We start from the raw sequence: 19,596 nt of genomic DNA on the forward strand, positions 1-19,596 counted from the left end.
GGATGTGAGCATGTACAGACCCTTGCTTCCTGGGTTGTCACACAGAGACTGCCTCCCCTCCCCGGCAAGCACCCTACTGTGGGTGGCAGTGTGTGACCATCTCTTGTCTCCTCACAGATCTCTCGCAACTTGGGGAAGCTCTACAGCGAAATGATCTTTGTGAATGGCTTTGTGCACTGTGACCCACACCCAGGCAATGTGCTAGTGAAGAAGTGTCCAGCCTCTGGCAAGGCTCACATTATTCTCCTGGATCATGGACTCTACCAGGTATGTAGGTGTGAGAGGCTTCCAGGGGCTTGTGAGGCTGCCTTTGGGCATCAGACTGCAGCCTTGCCTCTCTAAGCACATATGAATAAGTTTTGCCTAATAGTTCCGTAACCCTCTAATGATATTTTTTGACTCTGAAATGGAGGATAGGGCACAGGTAAGGGATGGAAGACTTTTCCCCCTGTTTCCTGTCCTCTATGGGCTTCTGGGGACCATGTCTCCCTTCCCAGGTGCTGAGCGAGTCATTTCGCATGGACTACTGCCGCCTTTGGCAAGCCCTCATCAAGGCTGATATGAAGAGGGTGCAGAAGTACAGCCGGCGGCTTGGGGCAGGGGATTTGTATCCTCTCTTTGCCTGCATGCTGACTGCCAGATCTTGGGAGTCTGTCAACAGGGGCATTGACCAGTCACCAGTCTCTGCCAGCGAGGTAGGTCTTGTGTGTCCTTCTCTAACATGTGCCCTTGCTTCTCCTCAGTACCTTTCTATGTTGAAATCACTTGCACCACTGATAGTACAGCAGTGCTGGGCAATCCCTGTAATTTCTACAGTGATAGCTGATCTAGAAAAAAGCCAGGACTCCTTCTGCAATATGTTTTATAGTGGCTGAATTTAATTTCCCAAATTGACTTGTCATGGGCTGCTTCAATTTTTTAAAATATTTTAATACCTACGTATTCACCATTTCTGGCTGGGGAAATATTAGTGGATTGTCCTTTTCTTAAAAATATATTGAATGCAGCTGTTCAGGAAACCATCAAGGAGGCTAGGATATAAGGTACAGGAGACATAAAGGTTTAGTAGGAAGACATGAGAAGGATAATGCATTATCACTATTCATGTAAATGACTATCAGCACTGATATAAACTCCTAAAAAACCCTGGAAATTACCTCCCAATCAAAAACCCTATTAACTTGGAGTCAAGGTTGCTTAACTGCAGATCCTGTCAACTCAGTCACTACAAATCTGGGAAATTGCCACTTACATTTGCCACCCTTTCGTATCCACACGCGCTGGGATCCTTCTCGCGCCTCCTTGCACACCTGATACACACAATACACCACCTTAAGAATAGTAGCAGCCCTGCCAATTGTGCTGTTTCTAGAGGAGAACATAAGTGATGTGATTCAGCCAATGGACAAGTAAGTAGAAGTGTGTTGTATCCTATGGTTTTCTTTAATCTGCACACATCTGTAGTAGAGCGGATGAAATTAATTTAAGTAGCATTATAATATTGTCCTATGAAATTCTCTTCCAAAAGTTCTGTCATTTTGATGGATGTGGCAGAATGCTGTATGGGCTTGCCATTATCCATAGCAATGAGTAGGTCAGATTCCTTGGGCAATGGACCCCCTCCCTCCCAATTATCTGAGTTAATTTTCTGCACATCAGAAATAATATGATGGCTGTCTGACAGATTTATGCTTGATCTGGTGAGTTTTGGAGCTACCAGCTCCAGAAGAAAATTCAGAGGTGCCAAAGCAAATTGGCACAGCATTGACTCCAATACTGCAAGGCCAGTGTTGAATCTGAGTTAGTGAGCAATGTTGTTCCCAACTTGCTTGTGAAGGTTACACCAGAGATGTAGCTGCAGCTACATGGTACCCTGTGTGTGCTAATGAACTTTGTCATTGAGCTGAAGTGTGTGTATGGAACCAGCTCTGTTGTCTTTGCCTACATGACACAATTAATGCTGAAACTAGATAATCCTGCAGCAGATAATGGGGAGCTGAGCAGATTTGCTGTGGCATTAGGAAATGAGCTGCTGCTTGCCCTTACTTTAGAGGTGAATTTGAAAGATCTTATCAGCAGCAAGAGCTGAGCGCTGTGTAGGCAGGTACCATCAGTACAGAGCTCCAGAGAGTGTGCCTGAGGATGTATCAACATGGCAATAGCCTGTGAGACAAGGAAACAACCTTCCTGAAACAAAATCTTATCTGTAATGCTGTACTCAGTCTGGGACGCTGCATCTTGAGAAAGGTCTGATGAAACTGGGGCAAGTCCAGTAGGAATCTACGAGGACTAGTGGCCAAGCAGATGCAACCCATGACGTAAGTCTGAGCAAGTTAGCTCAGAAAAAAATCTGCAAAAGCAGGTCAGGAAGAGTTGTAGGAGTGATTTTTCTAGTGCTGCAAGCAGGACAAGCAGTCATGGGTTTAAATTCAGCTAAACATAGAAAAAGAAAAGTCATATCTAGTGGCAAAGCAGTGAAATGCCAGTGTAGGTGGTCTGGGGAGGTTTTGATTCATGTTACTGGAGAGTTTAGGTGCAGGCTGGGCAAATGTATGAGCATTGCCATAGGTATAGTTGTTCCTGCCTTAAGCCAGGACCAGGAAGCTGATTGCTCAGGGTGGCTGCTAGCCTCATCTCATCTGATTTAATGATGTCTTTTGCTGCATCCTGCAGCAGCCTCAGCAGCTGCAGCCAAGGGGCTTTTCTCAGTTCCTGTGGCTTAGCTTATTTCTTCCTCTGCACACAGACTTTGCCCTTGACAGAAAGTGACAGTTGTGATGACTGATCATGTGGTTGTTTTGTGATGTGGACAAGCAGCTGGAGCTAAAAATAGAAGGAAAAGAAATAGAAAAGAAAACCTATGTCTGGAAAATAATGTAAGCTCTGCAATGATGCTGGCTGGAGAAAGGGATAAGGGATAATCAGGGAGGAATTTTCTGCCAACAAATAATGGAATAAAACAACATTTAGGAGAGCTAAGCATCTTCTTGCTCAAGTCTTGTGTATCTGGTCAATGATGGAGGCAGGAGGACACAAAGATTGGTTTGTTAACACCAACCATTGTGCTGTGTGAGCTGTGTACATCTCTGACCATCATGACCGGCACACTCAGTTTGTGCAGGTCTGTTCCTTTATAAAACGTTTGAAGTTCACAAAGAGTGTGAGATCCCACATCATACAATATAGGCTATCCCTCATTCCACAGGAGAGAAGGCTTTAGAGCTGTCATTTCCCACAAAGAAGCCTCCTTCCTGTATGAAGTTATTTACTGCCCTCCTGCATGTGTCCTCCTGAATTCTGTAGATTTCAGATGTTCCAGAGACTTGTCTTTAGATTTCATGTCATGGCCTCTCTAGGAAGAGGTAGGGACAAGGTATGTGTATAGGATCAGCTCCCAGCTACACTGTGCTACATTTACTGGGATGGTGAAGGAACTCTCAGATCTAAAAACATGAAGAGTCACGGCTGACTATCTTGCTTGCTCTGGTAGCTTGTATTTGGAGAGGAACTCGTCTTCAATGGCTCAGGCTGTACTCCGTATGTTATCACTGGGTTCTTTCAGTAGGCAATGTGTTTGTTGGAATCTGGAGAACTGGAGAACCACAGAAAATGAAGGATTGCCTTGAACTTACACTCTTTCCTTAATTATTGGCTACTGGCTGCTGTCATATAGGATATAGATCTAGATCTGACAGATGACAATTTGATGATTTTTATCTCTTGGGTTAACATGATGCTTAACTGCATAATTTTTTCTCACCTCTACTGATTTGTGTTGAGGACCAAGGACTAAACTGGGCCTTGGAAATGGCTTCATCAATATAGCATAGAGCCATGAGTTGCATGGGGCAGTGAAGAGCAAGCAGCTTGGTTGTCCTTGCAGCATGCCTCCACCTTCCTGAGCAATTCTGCTACCTGCAACTCAGCCAGTTTTGGGGCTGATGAGGTGAGAAGTCTCCAAGGGCAGTATTGAGATGTGGTTGCTGCAGGCTGTTTAGGACTAAGAGCCAAGATAGGAGTGAGTGGCTGTTCTCCTGAGAGGCTATTAACCCTGCCAGTGAGGGGATGGGTCCTTATCTCACCGAAGGGCAGATGGGATATGGCAAGAGTGATCTGTGCTATGAGTGCTGTGCTCAGTGTCTGCAGGAAAGCAGGACAGAGCTCTGTAGCTTCTGGCCTACTGTCATGGTCTGTTAAAACACAGACTCTTCCTGGCCAATCTCAGCTGCATCTGGACCTGGATTTCCCATGTACTCTCTCCTTCTCTCTCTTTTCTCCCTGACATGACCTGGCTGGCCACAGGACATGGAGATCCGGTCCAACGCTGCTGCTTACTTGCCCCAGATCACCCAGCTCCTCAACAATGTTCCCCGCCAGATGCTGCTTCTGCTGAAGACCAATGACTTGTTAAGGGGGATTGAGTCAGCCCTGCACACACGGGCCAGTGCCAGCTCCTTCCTCAACATGTCTCGCTGCTGCATCAGAGCTGTTTCCACGTGAGTCTCTTACCCAGGCGTCAGAGCCAGACAGGGAGCAGCAGGAGCTGTGGGACAGACCCTAAGACGGTGGTCGGATCCAATCAAAAGTCCACATAATAAGGCAGAATCCTGGTGATGGGGCAGGTCTAAGACCAACTAGAAAGTCAATCTGTAGATTATATGTGGTGGTTGTCAAGCAGGTCCATGGTGACAAGACAGGGCTGAGGTCAAGCAAAGAGGTCAATATGTGAGTTGAGGTCCAGGCCATGGGGCTTCGCAGCAGGGCATGAGCTGAGGACCATTACTCTTCCAGTGTAGCTCAAGCAGGAACTGAAGCTGCAGGTCTGAGATTAACTGAAGTTCCTGGGCCTATGAGCAGAGGGTTGGGGGTGATTCCAGGCCAGTCAGGCCATTAAGGCTTATTAGGGCCCCATTCAGGGGGCCTGAGAAGGCTCTGACTCAACCTTTTGGCCTATTACTGTTAGCAGTGGATCTCTTCCCTTGGTCCTGCCCCTGCTCAGTTACACATCTCAGCCTCTGTGCTGTTCTTACATCTGTCACCCTCTCCAGAGGACAAACCTGTCACCCTGGAGCTGGAGACGGGTAGAGTTGGAGGCCTTAGGTTAAGGGTTTAGGATTTTTCCCCCCAGAGGAGGGGAGAGGTCTTCTTGCCCATTACAGGCATTACCACTAGGCAGTATTTGTGAGTAGCATAGATCTGAAAGTTCACTGCAGCCTGATTGAGGGGATTGGGCTGACTGAAGATCAGGCTGATGTTTAAAAGCCAGAACAGGAGCTGTGCAAGTGATTTCCTTCTGTGAGTCTTATGAATCAATGCACTTCTGCCTCAGATTCTTCCTCCTTGTAGATGAAATAACAGTTATTTCTTGGGCTGATGAGGGACTTATGAATCCCAATTAGCCCCTGCTAAAAGAAAGGTGGAGAAATACTTTTCCTGGAGTCTGTGGCAGGATTGCTGGACTCTTAAAAGTGTGCTACCAGGAAAAGCAATAGGGAGTGCTCACCTGTCTCTCTGAGCTGAGGTGAAGCTGGGCATTGAAGCAAAGGAATGCCATAACCCAGGATCACTACACGCTGTGGGAAGAGAAGTGAGTTTTCAAGGGAGCAGACTGTCTCTTCTGCCAGATTCATTCTAAGAAATGTGGTCCCCAGCTCCTCAGAAGCACTGCTTAGAGAAAATCCCTGCTTCCTGGGGTTTCTCCAGATGGGGGATATTGCCCTCCCTGGGGAGAGTCAGTTGTGCAGAAGATGTAGGACAGGCCTCCTTCCTCCTGGGCTGTTTTCTGCTGGATCTAATGCAGCTGTTTCTCTCATTCTAGGTACCAGAGGAGCAAGAGTCACTCGCTTTACAGGAGGGCCCAGATCTCACTCACAGAAGCCATAAGCCTGTGGCAGATCAACTTATATGAACTCTTTCTGTGGCTGAAGGGGTCCCAGCTGGGGAACTGGGTCATTGCTCTCCTGAGACGGATGCACCATCTCATGTACTGACATGAACTGGTGGGAGAGGCCTGGGTGCTCCCTCCCTCCCTTCTGCTCTCCATGGCACATTTGTCTTTCTGACTATTTCTGTCTATTTTTGGGTCTTAATCCACATTACACACTGCACTCTCCTTTTCTTTTACAGCATTAGCTTCCTCTGTGGCACAGAGAGGTTGAGTTGGTACCAGAGCCCTATTGTTTTGTGGTTTAGAAAAAGTAGGTGCATGATACCTTCTTTCCTCATTTGTGCAGGTTAAGTTCCACTCAGATTCTAGTGGGATTGTGCTGGAAGCAAATGCCTTTTTGACTCTTTCTTAAACAATCTTAAAGAATTTAAGAGAATCCCAGCCCTACCTAGAATGCCTCAAAACTTTTCTCAGACCCTCAGAGGTGGTAAGTCCCTTTAAAGTGCAATAGGGTTTATATTAGTTTGTGCAATCTCCTTAGTCTGGTTTCTGTTTAGGTGCACAGAAGTTTTCTCAGAGGAGTGAGACCTTGTGGAAAAGTGGCACTAGGGTTTTCTCTTCCAGCACCAGGGAAAGAGGACTCAAGTGGTGAGAGTGGTGGACTGGGAGTCTGACTTTCTAAGGTTAATCTCCAGTCCTTTCTGCAAGTGCCTCTGTTTTTGGACTTCTCCTGGCCTGTTTCTTTGTAGGTAAAATGGGGGAAGGGGAAGTGATCTTGCCCTCTTCTGAAATTCCAGGAAGGCAGTAAGAATGACAACTCAGGGCTCTGAAACTTCTGGTAATGTATGTGTACTGTACAATACTTCCACACAACAAAATAAATGTGTTGTATCGAAGACTGTTGTGGGAGGGAGGATGCTTGGCTGTGCACTAGAGTGATGTTTGGGCCTCTAACTTAAGTCCTGTTTCCATTTCTCCACAAGGAAGTGATGCCAGGCAGTGCCGGCAACTCCTTGTAAGCAAAATGTCCACTTGGTCTTTTCTCTGTCCAAGAGGTCTGTACCACATCTGAGTCCTCTGGTATTGGTGTGTTGGGATGGAATGGAGAAGCAGGTGTCTTTCTGCTGGGGGGACACCTCACACCCTTCTTCCCAGATCCATGCTGAGCCTGCCTCCTCCCTGCCTGTGGGAGTGCGCTGCAGCACATCTGTGAGATGTTACCATCCCCATGCCACAGTGAGCATTTCAGCTTGTCACTGCCTGTGACGTTTTACTGCTCTGGCCTCAGACAAAAACCTGCCATTTGCTCGGTGGTGCAAATGACAGGTCTGATGGCTTTGATTCTGCAGTTGTGGGACAGCTACCAGAAAGCCTCACCTAGAGGTCTGCTTTATGTGAGACATATTTGAGATACTGGGATACAGCTCTGCTGCTTGTAAGAATTTAGCCAGGAAGGGTGGATGGAGGTGACTGCTTACATCATCTTAGCTTTTCTCGTAAACTGTCTTGGTGAAAGGGAACGTGAAGGACAAGATGGTAATATCCATGTACTGTCAGAAAGCTTGCTAATCTGAGGATTACTCAGGCACCAAATGGTGCCTGAGAGCAAGCCACAAGAAGGCCATTCACTCTCCCAGTTTCCATACAACTTTCCAACTTGCACAGGTGTGAGACCCCACCTTGAAGTGACTTTATTTGCTTGGGAAGGGAAGCAGGGGACAGAGTGCAGGTAAGAGAGTGTGTATGAGTCCCTGGTGAATCAGTCATTTTACTGGCTGTGCGGGAAAGGGAAGGAATGTAATCCAGAAAAGGTACTTGGCTGCTGGTGGGCTCGGGCATGTGGGTTAGGGACTGCAGATGTGCAGACAGTGGCTGTGTACATGCACAAGCATGTAGGCAGAACTGGCTGGCTCAGGACTGCCAAGAAGTGGTGTGTGATTGGCAGGGTTCTGGACACGGTATTACTGAATGTGGGTTTTAGGTCTCTTTAGTAGTCAATCACCTGATCCTGGCATTAGCTCTCTGAGCCCTTCCTACTTTGGGGGCAGCAGCAAGAGTGATGTGCTCTCTGATCTTTGCTAAGAGCAAAAAAGAAGCCCTGGTAAGATTAAATGTCCTTGCAAAGCTTGTCTCCAACCCCTGCAATGACAGGTCAGAGATGCCCTTGTCTTCTGGGTTGTATGATGGCATTAGGGAATGGAGTGGTGGTAATTGCAGGATGAGACTTCTGAGTTGACAAGGAGTCACTGGGGCCCTGGAATACTGGTGCTGCAGCCTGTATATGACTAATCTTTGGTCATATGAGCAATCTGGCTTGCTCAGGCACTTACAACTGGTAGGCTGGCCAGCATGGGTGGACCTGACTTGTTCTCATCACAAGTAGAGCTCCTCTGAGAAAGCTGGCCTGGTGTGCCATGTTGAAGTCCCAGAAATCCTTCTAGTAATGGTCACCAACTGCACATCCTCATCTTGTAGCTGCCTCTGCAAATGGCTTTGCCTGTTCATGGCTGGATATACTGACCAGAGCACTATTTGGGTTTCTCATCTGTGGGTGAAAGCTCATCCCACATTTAGGCCCTCATTTCTAGGGGATCCCTAGTTGTGGAGAGGCTCCCTATAGCTGTCATTTACATTGGCTGTCAAGCTTACAGCATAGTCTCAGCTATGCATGTTCTTTCACTCCTTCAAAATCCCAGCACATGACTGCTAGTTCTGCTACTTGAGGAGGGTCCTGACTCTAGAAGTGGTAGTGAACCAGCAGCCCCTCGGACTAGTTTCTGGCAGTGTGCAGCAGGCAGAGAACAGGGAATATTTGGCAGAGCTTTGTCAGTTGTAGTTAGTCTCTTCTGGGAAGCTCTGTGTTAGCAGAGGGACTCCTCCATCAGTTGTGCTCAGCTCTCACCCTTCCTGCAGTCAATCAATGAAGGTTTGTCTTAAGAAAGAACAAGCAAACACATGGCATTTGACCCTGTAACATTCCTGCCTTTTTGCTGAAAGCTCTCAAAGGTGAATGTGTTAACAGGATTTTGAAAAGACACTTTCTCATCTCAATTTGCAGTTAAACGTGGGTAACCTGGACCAGGTCTGTGCACGTGGCCTCTCCTTCCAACTTGCATTTAATGGTGTTTTCACCACCAGCAAACGCAGCTTCTGCTGCTTTGCTTACAGGCAGTACATGCGCTGCTGTCTGCCCAGCTTCAGTTGTGATCAAACTGAAGTTTGGTGCAGACATTAAATGTTGGCCTTGCAGCCCACCAACTCTTTCTCAGGACTAACATGAGGGTCAGAGCTGTGGCCAGAGGTGCAAAACTGATGGGCATCTTTCAGCTCCTGTAATATGAAGTACTTTATTGTAGCCTTATGGCATCACCAATTCTAATGCTCTCAGTGTTCTCAGATGTGTTGGGAAACCAGTGGACATTTCATCTAGCATTTATATGTGCCATCATTACATCTGCTGGAGGTGGAAAATGGGGCAGTTGGAAAATCAAGTTGCTCTGCAAAACTTCCAAGAATGTTGGGTATGAAGTGAACATACTTTTGCACATCCAGCTGAAGAAAAGCCAGAGAGAGCATTAGTCCAGACTGGACAGCATAGCCTTTGCCTAGCCCATCTAGGGAATGCTAATGATGACAGGTGGGTGGCATTTAGATTTGCAGATCAAGGCTGCATGGTGCTGTCTGCTGTCTTGCAGGGGTGTACAAACCTCATGCAGTTGCAGTGTAGAAGCTTCATAATGAATCACTTGCTGCTCCCCACAGCATATGTCTTATGAACTTGAGCGCAGCTTGGCCCGTTTCAAAGTCATTCCCTTCAGAATGACTCCCCCTTCCAGTGCACCACTTGGCAGGGCTCTTCCCCACCTCCACTGTGCATCCCTGCATCCTGCTCTGCTATTCCATCCTCCCCTGTACCCTGTCTCCAGAGGAGTATGGGCAGCCTGCTGGGTCCTGGAGCATGCAAGAAGCTGTCACACACAGTGGGCCCAGCATTCGGATGGGAGCAGAGATAGGGATGAAAAAAGGAGAGGAAAGGGAAAGAGAAGGGCTGGCCCTAAGTCAGCCCTGCTGAGGTGCCTGCAGGATGTGGGTCATCCTCCTTCCTTCACCATCTGCTCAGGTGCTGGCCAGGACTGTAAAAGACCAGATAGTAAGAGACTGACATTTAATTAATTAATTATCTGACTGAGAAAAATTACCCTTTCCAAGAATCATACAGGTGATGGTGACGTACCTCACATGTTGCTCTATGAGGTATCACTGGAACTAGGAAAATCTACCAGTGTACTAGCAGCCCTGCAGGAAGGGGTTACGGGGGACCCCACATAAACATGAACTTACAGTGGAAATCATGTCCGGGGCTACTTGTTCTCCTCTTCTGCTTGGTGTTACTGAGTCCACACCTGAAACAATGTCCTCTTTCAGTTCTCTCAGTTGAAGACAGATGTTGGAGAACTGTATTTGGTCTGGTGGAGGGCACACAACATGGTCAGAACCTCTTCCTATAAGCCTGTAAAGGAGATGGATTTGTTTAGTCCTGAAAGGAAGAAGTTAAGGGATGAGCTGATAATGGCTGGAGGCTCTGAAAGGGGATTAGAGCCAATCTCCTTCTGGCAGTACCAGAGGAGTAAACAAGGGTTGATGGCCACAAGTCAGAGTTTGCAAAGTTAGGAATGAACTTCACGAGGAGGGTGGTGCAAAGCCAGGACACGTCACCCAGAAAGGGTCTCCATCCTGGCTGGCCTGCAGAGTGGCTCAGCTGGTCTGCTGGCTAGAGTTTCCCTCAGAGCAGGAGAGGAGTCAGATGCTCAGTGGGTCCTCCCAGCCAGCCTGTTGGTGAAGCCACACAGCCATGACATGGAGCAGGCAGGGAGCTGGCTCACATGGCCATTGAGTCAGTGCTGTGAGATGAGGTTGGATCTGGATTTCAGCTTTCTCAGCTCTCCTTCTGTGTCACTGTCTGTGCTCAGACATGAGATAACATCCCTGATCAGGTCTTGTCTTTGCTTTGAAGTCCAGGCCAGGACTTACCAGCTGTTTCTGCTTGGTTCAGTTGTGGAGCTGGGTGTGAGCCTGCCTGTGCTGGCAAATGCCAGCCTGCATAGCTTGCCTTGCAGTTTTTATGAGCCAGCTGCCTCTTGTGTTCTTTCTTGGGCAAAACCTGCATGTCCAGTGCCTTCTGGAAGGCAGTGGATGCCTTCCCAGGACCCTGTTGTGGTCCGCAGGCCTTATAAAATGCTATATAAAATGCAGGCTTTATACAGGTTTTAAATGGGAGGGAGTAAATTATCTACACATCCAGCTGAAGACTTCCTGAGTGGGAAGGATGCTCAGTGATCTCTGTGTGATGGTAAACAGATCCCATCAAGATAGTTTGAAGTTTCCCTGACAGGGTATTTGGAGCTACACCTCTCGGGGTAGTGATCAGTGCCTGTGTCCCCTGCAGGGAACGTGGCTGTGTGTCCATCCACAGCAGTGCCTGAGGGAGCCCTGGGCAGGATGTTGACCGTGCTCTTACCCACACACCTTCTGCCAATCCTGTGCAGCTCATGGTGACCTTGTCAAATGCTAACAACCTTTTTGGGCTGTCTTGTGTGACCCAGAGAGCATCATTCTGCGCCAACCTCCATGTCACTCCAGATCAGCCACAATGTCAGAACTCAGGATGCTCTGTGCACAGCTTCCCCTTTGAGCTGCTTACTGTAACCAGGTACTTGTGACTTCTGGTGGTCTGGTAAAGACTGTTCACCTAGACTGCATGAACAGTGGAGTAGGGAGGAGCCATGGCATTTTACTATTATTTTGTTTTACTTTCTTTTTATTTCCATTTGATTCAGAGTCTTATTTGCTGAGGCTACTATTCCATACTCTGATACATATGAGCATAAAAAACACTCATAAAGTCTCTTCCTGTAACTGAAGCTCTGCTAAGAAGGTTACAGGACTGGGCTGACCTAGCAGGACAAGTCTGCATGTAAAATGCACATTAGCTGGTGGTGGTTTGCAGGCTTGCAGCTTCAGGCTCAGCACTGATGTACACAAGCAAGCATTTCCCCAGGGTGGCTGTACCAGGAACCCTTGCTTTCCTTTCAATCCTCAGCCTAGCAGTATATCTAGCTTTAATAAAGCAAAGATAGAAGAGGTTACTAAATGGTAGCTAATAAACAGAGTGACATGTATGAAGCCTGGTAATACCATATTGCTCTTAATGAAAATATGGAAAAAAAAAATCATGGGCATTGTTATTGCTGTCTTGTACTCCACCAAGGCTAAACTATCCATCATGCTGATAAGGCTGAAAGGAAAACTTGGCAATATGAGACTCATACATCACAGGGCAGGGAGTCCCATGGCTGCCTGCACTGCACCCAGTATGCACTGGGACTGCAGTAGCTTCTCTGTGTCATCAGATAAACTGGAGCAGGGCAAGCCTGTAACTGTAGTATCTGTGAGCAAAAGGTCAGTAGGCAAATAGCTGTTCTGCAACAGCTGGTTTGGAGACCTAAGCAATGAGGTGATGCAGACTGAGGATTTACTTTGAGGTATCAATGGGCCTAAAACACGGTGTGAACTGGAAAGAGCAGCAGAGGAAGACAAATGGAGGAAAGCAGACTGATGTGGTGCAGGAATCAGCTAAGTGTGGTACCACTGATAACTTTGCACAACAGGCTGAACAGTCAGTTTTATGGGAGAAGAGTCTTACCCTGGAGAAACCATACTTGGCTGTTCAGTTGTGTTCCCAGGGAGTGAGAGTTCCTGAAGCCAGTGAATGTGATGGTGAGCTGCGCAGGCTCTGTCAGGTTGCCCTCGCAGCCCTTGCTGGCTGAGGGCAGTTCCCTGCAGTTTGCTCTTCAGTCTTCATCCTGCCCAGGTTACATGGTTGATGGAACTCCTTAATTTTTGAGACTGCTCTATGGTCTTACTCAAGGGAGCTGTGTCCAAGGTCTTCTTCCCACGGTTTCCTTTCGTTGCTGCATTTGCTCTCTCTTCCAAGCAGTGGCTGCACAAGAAACGGATCCTGTAGGGGTCTCCATGGGAGGGTAGGGGGTTGCAAAGCTGCTTGGGGGCTCCTGTGACATGTGCATTGTCCTTGGCAGCACCCAAATTTTGCTATGGGAGCAGGTGCTCCTATGGCCCCTACCACGAAGCCTTCTGCAAACTCTGGGCTGGGGAGTCCTACCCTGATGACGTGGCTGGCTCTGGGTGCACTACATAAGTTCTCCCCACAGCCTGTCTTCTGCTGGGAGTGGGGAAGGATTATTTGCCATACTGTGCTATGGAGGAAAAAAATCATAACTATGTGTATAGCAGGCAGGCAGCAGAGCACAGAGCTGCCTGCTACCAGTGGCAGTCACCTTCTTCACTGGCTCAGGGGCCTGCAGATGTCAGAGCATGGCTGCTGAGATGAAATGCTCTTAAACCTGGGACATAAATCATGGGCACATTGCTGCGTGAAGGCTGCCCCTGGCATTGAGCTTGGCCTTATTGCATCAGTACCGTAGCAGGGATGGTCTTTTGCACAGAGATCCTGCTGAGCTGGGTCATGATCTGTGTCCATGCAAATGCATCCTATGGCAGTGGCATCTCAGCAGAGCCAGACACAGCTCTCTGCCTCTTTCCCTTCCTTGTTGCTTTCCTTCTGGGCTGAGCTCCCATGTTGCCTTGCCTCAGCTGCAGCCAGCCCAATCTCTGGCCATTGGGGAAGGTTTCAGGAGAAGATGGAGCACCCCCTGGGAGAGAGGTGCTTTGTACTGCAAGGCACACCTTGGTAGAGCACAAGGAAGATGTAAAGAACAGCACTGTGCATAGCCCAAAGCAAACTGCTGTCAGACAGTGGCACAGTAGTGTTATGTGATGCCAGGGTCATCCCCAGCTTACACCAGGATGATTACCAGGCCCCTCCAGGTCATTGCCAGGGCATGAGTGTTGGCTGGGAGCACAATATGGCCAAGTTGCCTTCTGACCTCTCAATTGAGGCATAGGGATGGGGTGGTAGAGGTAGGGGAATACGGAGATAGGCTGACCAAACTGTCCAGCTCTGGAAATCAGCAACACTTTTGTTTCCTTCAGGGCTGCTGGTCATGAAAACTAACAATGTGACAAATGGCAATGGTTGGGGCTATCTCTGGACAGCTCAGGCCATACTGTTTACTCGCACCCCCACCCCTCACATCCCCCTATATCCCCCTTTATTGTCTTTCTCATTTTCTTACAAGCTCCCATCAGGCCAGCAGAGTTACAGCTGCAGCGGACATAGGGACCGCATTACCATCCACACAGCCTCGGGCCCTGTCATGGATTGACTCTGGCACAGTGCCAGTGCTCCCATGAAAGGTGTATTTCCTAAAATGGTTACTGTGAGATGTGACCTGGGAACAGAACAAAGCAGGCTCTAACTTGGGAATGGAGGAAAAAAACAACACTTTATTAATCTACATAGACACAAAAAGGAAGGGGAAAAAAACACACACAACAATCCACAATAGAACACTTTCAAAACACTTCTCCCCCAGTCTAACATTCAAATCTCCTCTAACACATTAATTCTCAACCCAATACCTTCTTTTCACACAAGCTTCCCCTAGTCTATCAGGAGAGAGGAGCCTCCCCCTCACTTCCTGGTCAAACCATGACAGGCCACTTCCAGGTACCTGCCAGGATGGGACACACTGTGACCCCCTGGAGCCAGCCTCATGGAGATAGGTCCCCATCAGCTGTCATCAGCCAGTCCAGGGTGTGCCCCTCATCCCCATAAAGCAGGGTTTTGGCGCTGCCTGCCACTGGGGACACCCAGCTGCTCCCTCTCAGGTAGTGACAAAGGCAATTACCTCACTGCTGAGCTCCCTGGCTGGCTGCTGAGACACTTACCTGAAATTAGCTGTGGCCAGTGCGTCGCAGAGGTGAATGCGGTTGTGATTATGAATGCACTTCTTGTTTGTCTTTTCAGTGCCGAAATCCTGTCAGCGAGGAGAAGCGATAATAACATGCTATTAAGTTCTTTCTGGATAATGTAATTCAGGAGTCAGGAGGCAGTTTGGTCATTTATGCCTTTGAAAAGCTCAGAATAATTTTCAGTGTCATTATCTTCCATTTTAAAGAGACCGTTTCAAACATCAATACCAAGAGCTCTTCTCCTCACTGCCTCCCCCTTGCTTATGTGGTTTTCTTATACTTTTTGTTCCTGTTTTCTCTGAGCTTTCAGGGATCTGGGGTTTGTTTCTAGTCATTCATTCCCCCTGAAACAGACCACACCCAACCCTCTCTTTCACCCTTTCTCTTTTTATTGTAGGTTTTGGAACTCACCGCTATTTTATTCAGAATCTTTAAGTTGTGGTTGGTGAAACAGCCCTTTGTGAGGTGGGGGAGCACTGCTCGGGCCTCAGCAGCAGTGAGAGGAGGGTGGATGTGAAGTGGATTCAGGTCTGAAGGACTGCAAGGGTTTGAAGCAGTGTCCCCCCCAGGGCTAGCGAGCAGGTGGGCAGAGCTGCCGTGAGAGTCCGGCTGCCCTTGGGAACAGTGACCTGGGGGCACTGCTGGAAGTTTTGGTTGCCTTGGGATGCCCAGGAGCAAGTCCTGCTTCCAAGGCCATGGCACAGACTTGGTGCTGGGGAGCCCATGCATCCTCGCCACCCTGCTCCTGACCACTCCCTTGCTGTCTTTCCAGGCACGGCTGTAGCCAATGACTTATATATGGAACTTGAGCCTTATGCTTTTTGCTCATTCTTTCATTAAATGTGTGTTTCAGAGTAAGTAGTTAATGGATACATTTGCCCTGAAATAGCCCCCAGGATAGGGAGCTGAGAGGCTCCTCAGCAGATGCAACTTCAACACCAGCTTACACTGCAGGCATGAAAACAGACAGATGTCTCTGAGTGAATGCAGCAAAAATTATTATCCAGAACTGGGGCAGGCAAACAATCTAGCTCTTCTCCAGCATGCACAGAGCATGGCTGAAGAAGAGAATTTTATTCATTAAGTTAACTGGCAATGATCCCTGAAATGTCAGCCTTGGCCTGAAGTTTGTCTCTAGGCTTGGAAAGCATCCTAGCCCTTCTGTCTTTAAAAGAGGAAGGTATATGGCTCCTTCCATTTTTTATGTGCTGGCTCTGCCAAAGTTTTGGTGCAAATAGGAGGGATAATGCCCTTCCATTTGCTGCCTACTTCCTTCAGAGGGGAAATGGGATCTCCCAAGCAGAGTGCAGAAAATCCACAGGGAGCATGCAAGAGTCGCATCCATCATTAAGCCTGGTTCGTATTGTTCAGCAACTTCTGAAGGCACTGTCAGGCGCTCATGTGCCAGCAAAGTCAGCGGTGGAGTCAGGCTGTGACCTGGCATGAGCTTATTTGCAGAGAGGGTGTGGGAAGACTTGCACAGAGAGCAGACTCATTGGCCTTGCTCTGCCTAGATGATGTGGGAGCATTAGCAGCACAGCGTGGTTTCATTAGGAAGCTGGCCCAGCATCGTTAGAACAGAGGATACAGTCTCCTTGGGACAGTTGTAAAGAGAGACGAGAATGCTCTTTTCTTTGGAAGAGATGGAGAGGCCTTTTAAACACTTTTGGCAGTCCCAGATGTGAATGCACAGTTCAGGGCTGGCCAATGATGCCAGGAAGGGAACCCACATGATAGAATGGGTGCAATGGATGCATCTGCTCCCAGATGCTGTGCCTACTGTCTGCAGAGAGGCCACAGAAACAGAGACCTGCTGCTGATCCAACATTATGGGCTGTGCCTGCCTCCATTGCCTGCTGACTCCCTGCTCCATACCCAGCTGCTAGTGCCCTTCTGAGTGCAGGGGCAAATTAAATGTGTTTCCTATGGCCTGCTGTGGTTATGGGATTTCTTCTATGAAGGTTTGCTGGTACTTGGTATTTTAGCTTGCACTGCAGTCTTGCGGTGGGGGTGCTCAGAGAGTCCTCGCTCCCCTTTCCACCTACCTATTTTCATTACATTTAAAAGACTTTAATTATCTCTGGGGTCTGTATGCTTCTCTTGGTTGAAACTGGAGAAGAATTTGAATAGATGCTTGTCAGTAGGAAACTTGTAGAGGTTCAGGCAGCCCAGTCCCTCCTCTCAGGGCAGCTTGATGTGATAAGCTGTCTGCCCTTAAAAAAATTACTAATAAGGGAAACACAAAGGAAAAAAGAGAAAGAAAAAATGGTGGAAAATAGAGGAAAATGGATTTCTTAAATGGCTTATTATATCAGCCAGATGCCCATTCACTCTGCCAGCAGCCTGGACAACTTAGCCCCACTCCCATCAAGAAGCTTGTGTCTTGCACTTTGCCTCTCTTCTTGCATATTTGTTCCACTTGCACTGGTTTTCTGAGCCTGATTTCTCCCCAGTTTCTGCTACACTGGAAGCCTGTGTGCCATCACTTCACAGCACTGCTGGCTGGTGCTATGGGCACAGAAAACAAGCCACAAGGAGGGACTGACAGCATGGGGCACAGCTTCCCTTGGGTCCCTGCTTTAGCCACAAGGCAGATGTTGCCCCATCTTGGCTGCATGAAGCTGGTAGGGCTGTGCCCACCTGCCCAAAGCAGTCTGCGTGGCAGACCTGTGTGCCAAGTTATTTCCCTATTACTTTTCTTTCTGCACCCTCCTTCTTAGCCCACTCTGCAGTGATGTTTCTCTCATGCTTGGTTTGCCTCTCCAGGCTGAAGGAGACTTGACTGTGGATTGGGATATATACTTATCCATTATCCTTGTTGTGGAGGGATGTTGGGTGTGGTTTAGATCACTTCAAAGACCAATAGTTTAGTCTTTAATAATGGTGTAACTCAGACCTCTGCTCAGCATGGGCAGCTGGGACAGGCACAGCAGTCAGGCTGAAGGCATTTTGGCAAGGCTATGAGGAGAGCCAAGTCTGCAATGGCATCACCTGGCCAGGAGTTTGTCAAACATCCTGTAGAAGCTCTGGCAGGGAAGTCTTAGATCATTGCAAGAACAGGGCTCAGGGAGCCCTATGTGCTCAGAGGATGTGGGCTCAGCATGAGCGTGATGTTCAGCTCCAGCTCACTTCCATATTTGCTTCAGCTAATAACACTATTCAGGTTCCATAAGTCATCTGAAAACTCTACCTGGCTCTTAGCAAGGAGAATTTGTAACGATGGTCACTGCAGTGTGCGAGCAGGCAAGTTGTCTCCTGACAGCTAATTCCTTCCTGTGCTCCTCTTCCAGCCATCTTCTGGGATTTAAGGCTGTGGAGCTGCTAGTGTGAGTGTGCATATGTGCGCTGATTTTTGTGTGTGCACATGCTGGCTGGAACACTGAACTCCGGCCTGAGCTGATCCTGCTCCCGGTGCGCTGCCTTCTTCATGCTCCGCCGGCTGTGCAGTCACAGACCTTCTAGCACCAGTGCCAAAGGACTGCCACAGACCCCTGGGTGGCAGCAGGCCATTTGGTTGATGGATTATCCACTCCAAGCATGAGACAGTAATCTTCAGAGAAACGGGCACAGAGAAAGGGGCAGAGTTAATCACTTTGAGCATGGACAACAGTTGGAGAAGGAGGGGATGAGCAATTCTAAGAGAAAACAGTGTGGTTTGGAGGGGAAGAGGAAGCAAAAGGGAAATTGAAAGCATACAGCAAAAAGTCAAGGGCTCTTGCTTGGTCAGAAAAGACAGAAGATGACTGGGTTTATTACAGCAGGGTGGGACTCAGCCTCCACCAGCACCCTCATTTTGTCACTTATTTCTCACATGTTCAGTGGAAAACAGCTGCCCACTGATCTCTCCACAGTGGGACACTGCAGCCTCTGCCCATAAATACACACACACTGCATTGTTACAAACGGGAGGGGTTGGGGCGCAGAGTGCTGTTTAATCTCTGACCTCATTGCCTGTATTGGGATGGCAGTGAGAAGTGCTCAGGCAGGTATATTATGCCTTATGGATTCAAACAACAGATTCTGCTTGAGACTACATTAAGAAGTGGGGAACTTAGATTACAGAAGCAGCTCTATGTTACTACAACATTCACATAAAGATGTTTTTGAACTCCATACTACATTACTCCAGGGAAGCCATTCTGGGCCTCACACCAAACCATCTGTATGCTGGGCAGAGGGTTTTTCACTTTTCTGATCTGCAGCTGGGTCAGTGAGTATATTAGCCACTATTTCCAAATCTTAACAGGTTATCTCTAGGCTTCTAGCAGCCTACACAGCATCTCTCATTTCACAGAAGGACTTTGATATATAGGGGTTGAAAGCATTTCAAGTCCTGAGTATTAATGCCTAAGTTAAAAATTAAATAACCAGTGTCAAGAGACGGGATATGTTTATATTGTCATGGCATGTGTCAATGGATGATCCCACTACACACAGTCTTTCAATTTATTTTTCCTTTGTTTGGCCACAGAAGGATGTGATATGGCACAGAGATTTTGCAAGGTTTGGGACAGAGTCAAGAGACCTAAAGTGAGAGCCTTGTAAGCACCACTGTTTTGTTGTGGGTTTTCATCGATGTCAGTTCAAATGGAAATCTATACCAGTCCTGGACTGAGGTCCCTGAGAGCACTTGCAGGCTGTTCACCACCTCTGCTCCAAGGCTGCATTTATAAAGCAAATGTGTACACTATTCCCAGGCACAAATCTTCTAGTTCTCTTTTGCTGGAAACCACATGCTCTAAACATCTGGCATTACACAGACTAAAGGACAATGGATGGAAAAAGTAATTAAAAATATTAGCACTAGTTACAATTAA

At 47.8% G+C, this 19,596-nt stretch overlaps 1 protein-coding gene across 4 annotated transcripts in view; it reads left to right on the top strand.

Annotated features, from left to right (window-relative positions):
• The window catches only part of ADCK1 (aarF domain containing kinase 1), a 73,971-nt gene extending 67,188 nt beyond the window's left edge, over positions 1–6,783 (top strand). For all 4 annotated transcript variants that reach the window (XM_041472059.1, XM_041472058.1, XM_041472055.1 and 1 more), the window contains 4 exons: positions 118–267; positions 498–695; positions 4,303–4,496; positions 5,819–6,783. In XM_041472059.1, the coding sequence (XP_041327993.1) occupies positions 118–267; positions 498–695; positions 4,303–4,496; positions 5,819–5,990 (714 nt within the window). In that variant the 3' untranslated portion in view covers positions 5,991–6,783. The remainder of the gene's footprint in view (positions 1–117; positions 268–497; positions 696–4,302; positions 4,497–5,818) is intronic.
• Positions 6,784–19,596: the final 12,813 nt, after the last annotated feature.

The sequence above is a fragment of the Pyrgilauda ruficollis genome, unplaced genomic scaffold, assembly GCF_017590135.1.
Source record: "Pyrgilauda ruficollis isolate IOZ18807 unplaced genomic scaffold, ASM1759013v1 scaffold28, whole genome shotgun sequence".
NCBI lineage: Eukaryota > Metazoa > Chordata > Aves > Passeriformes > Passeridae > Pyrgilauda > Pyrgilauda ruficollis.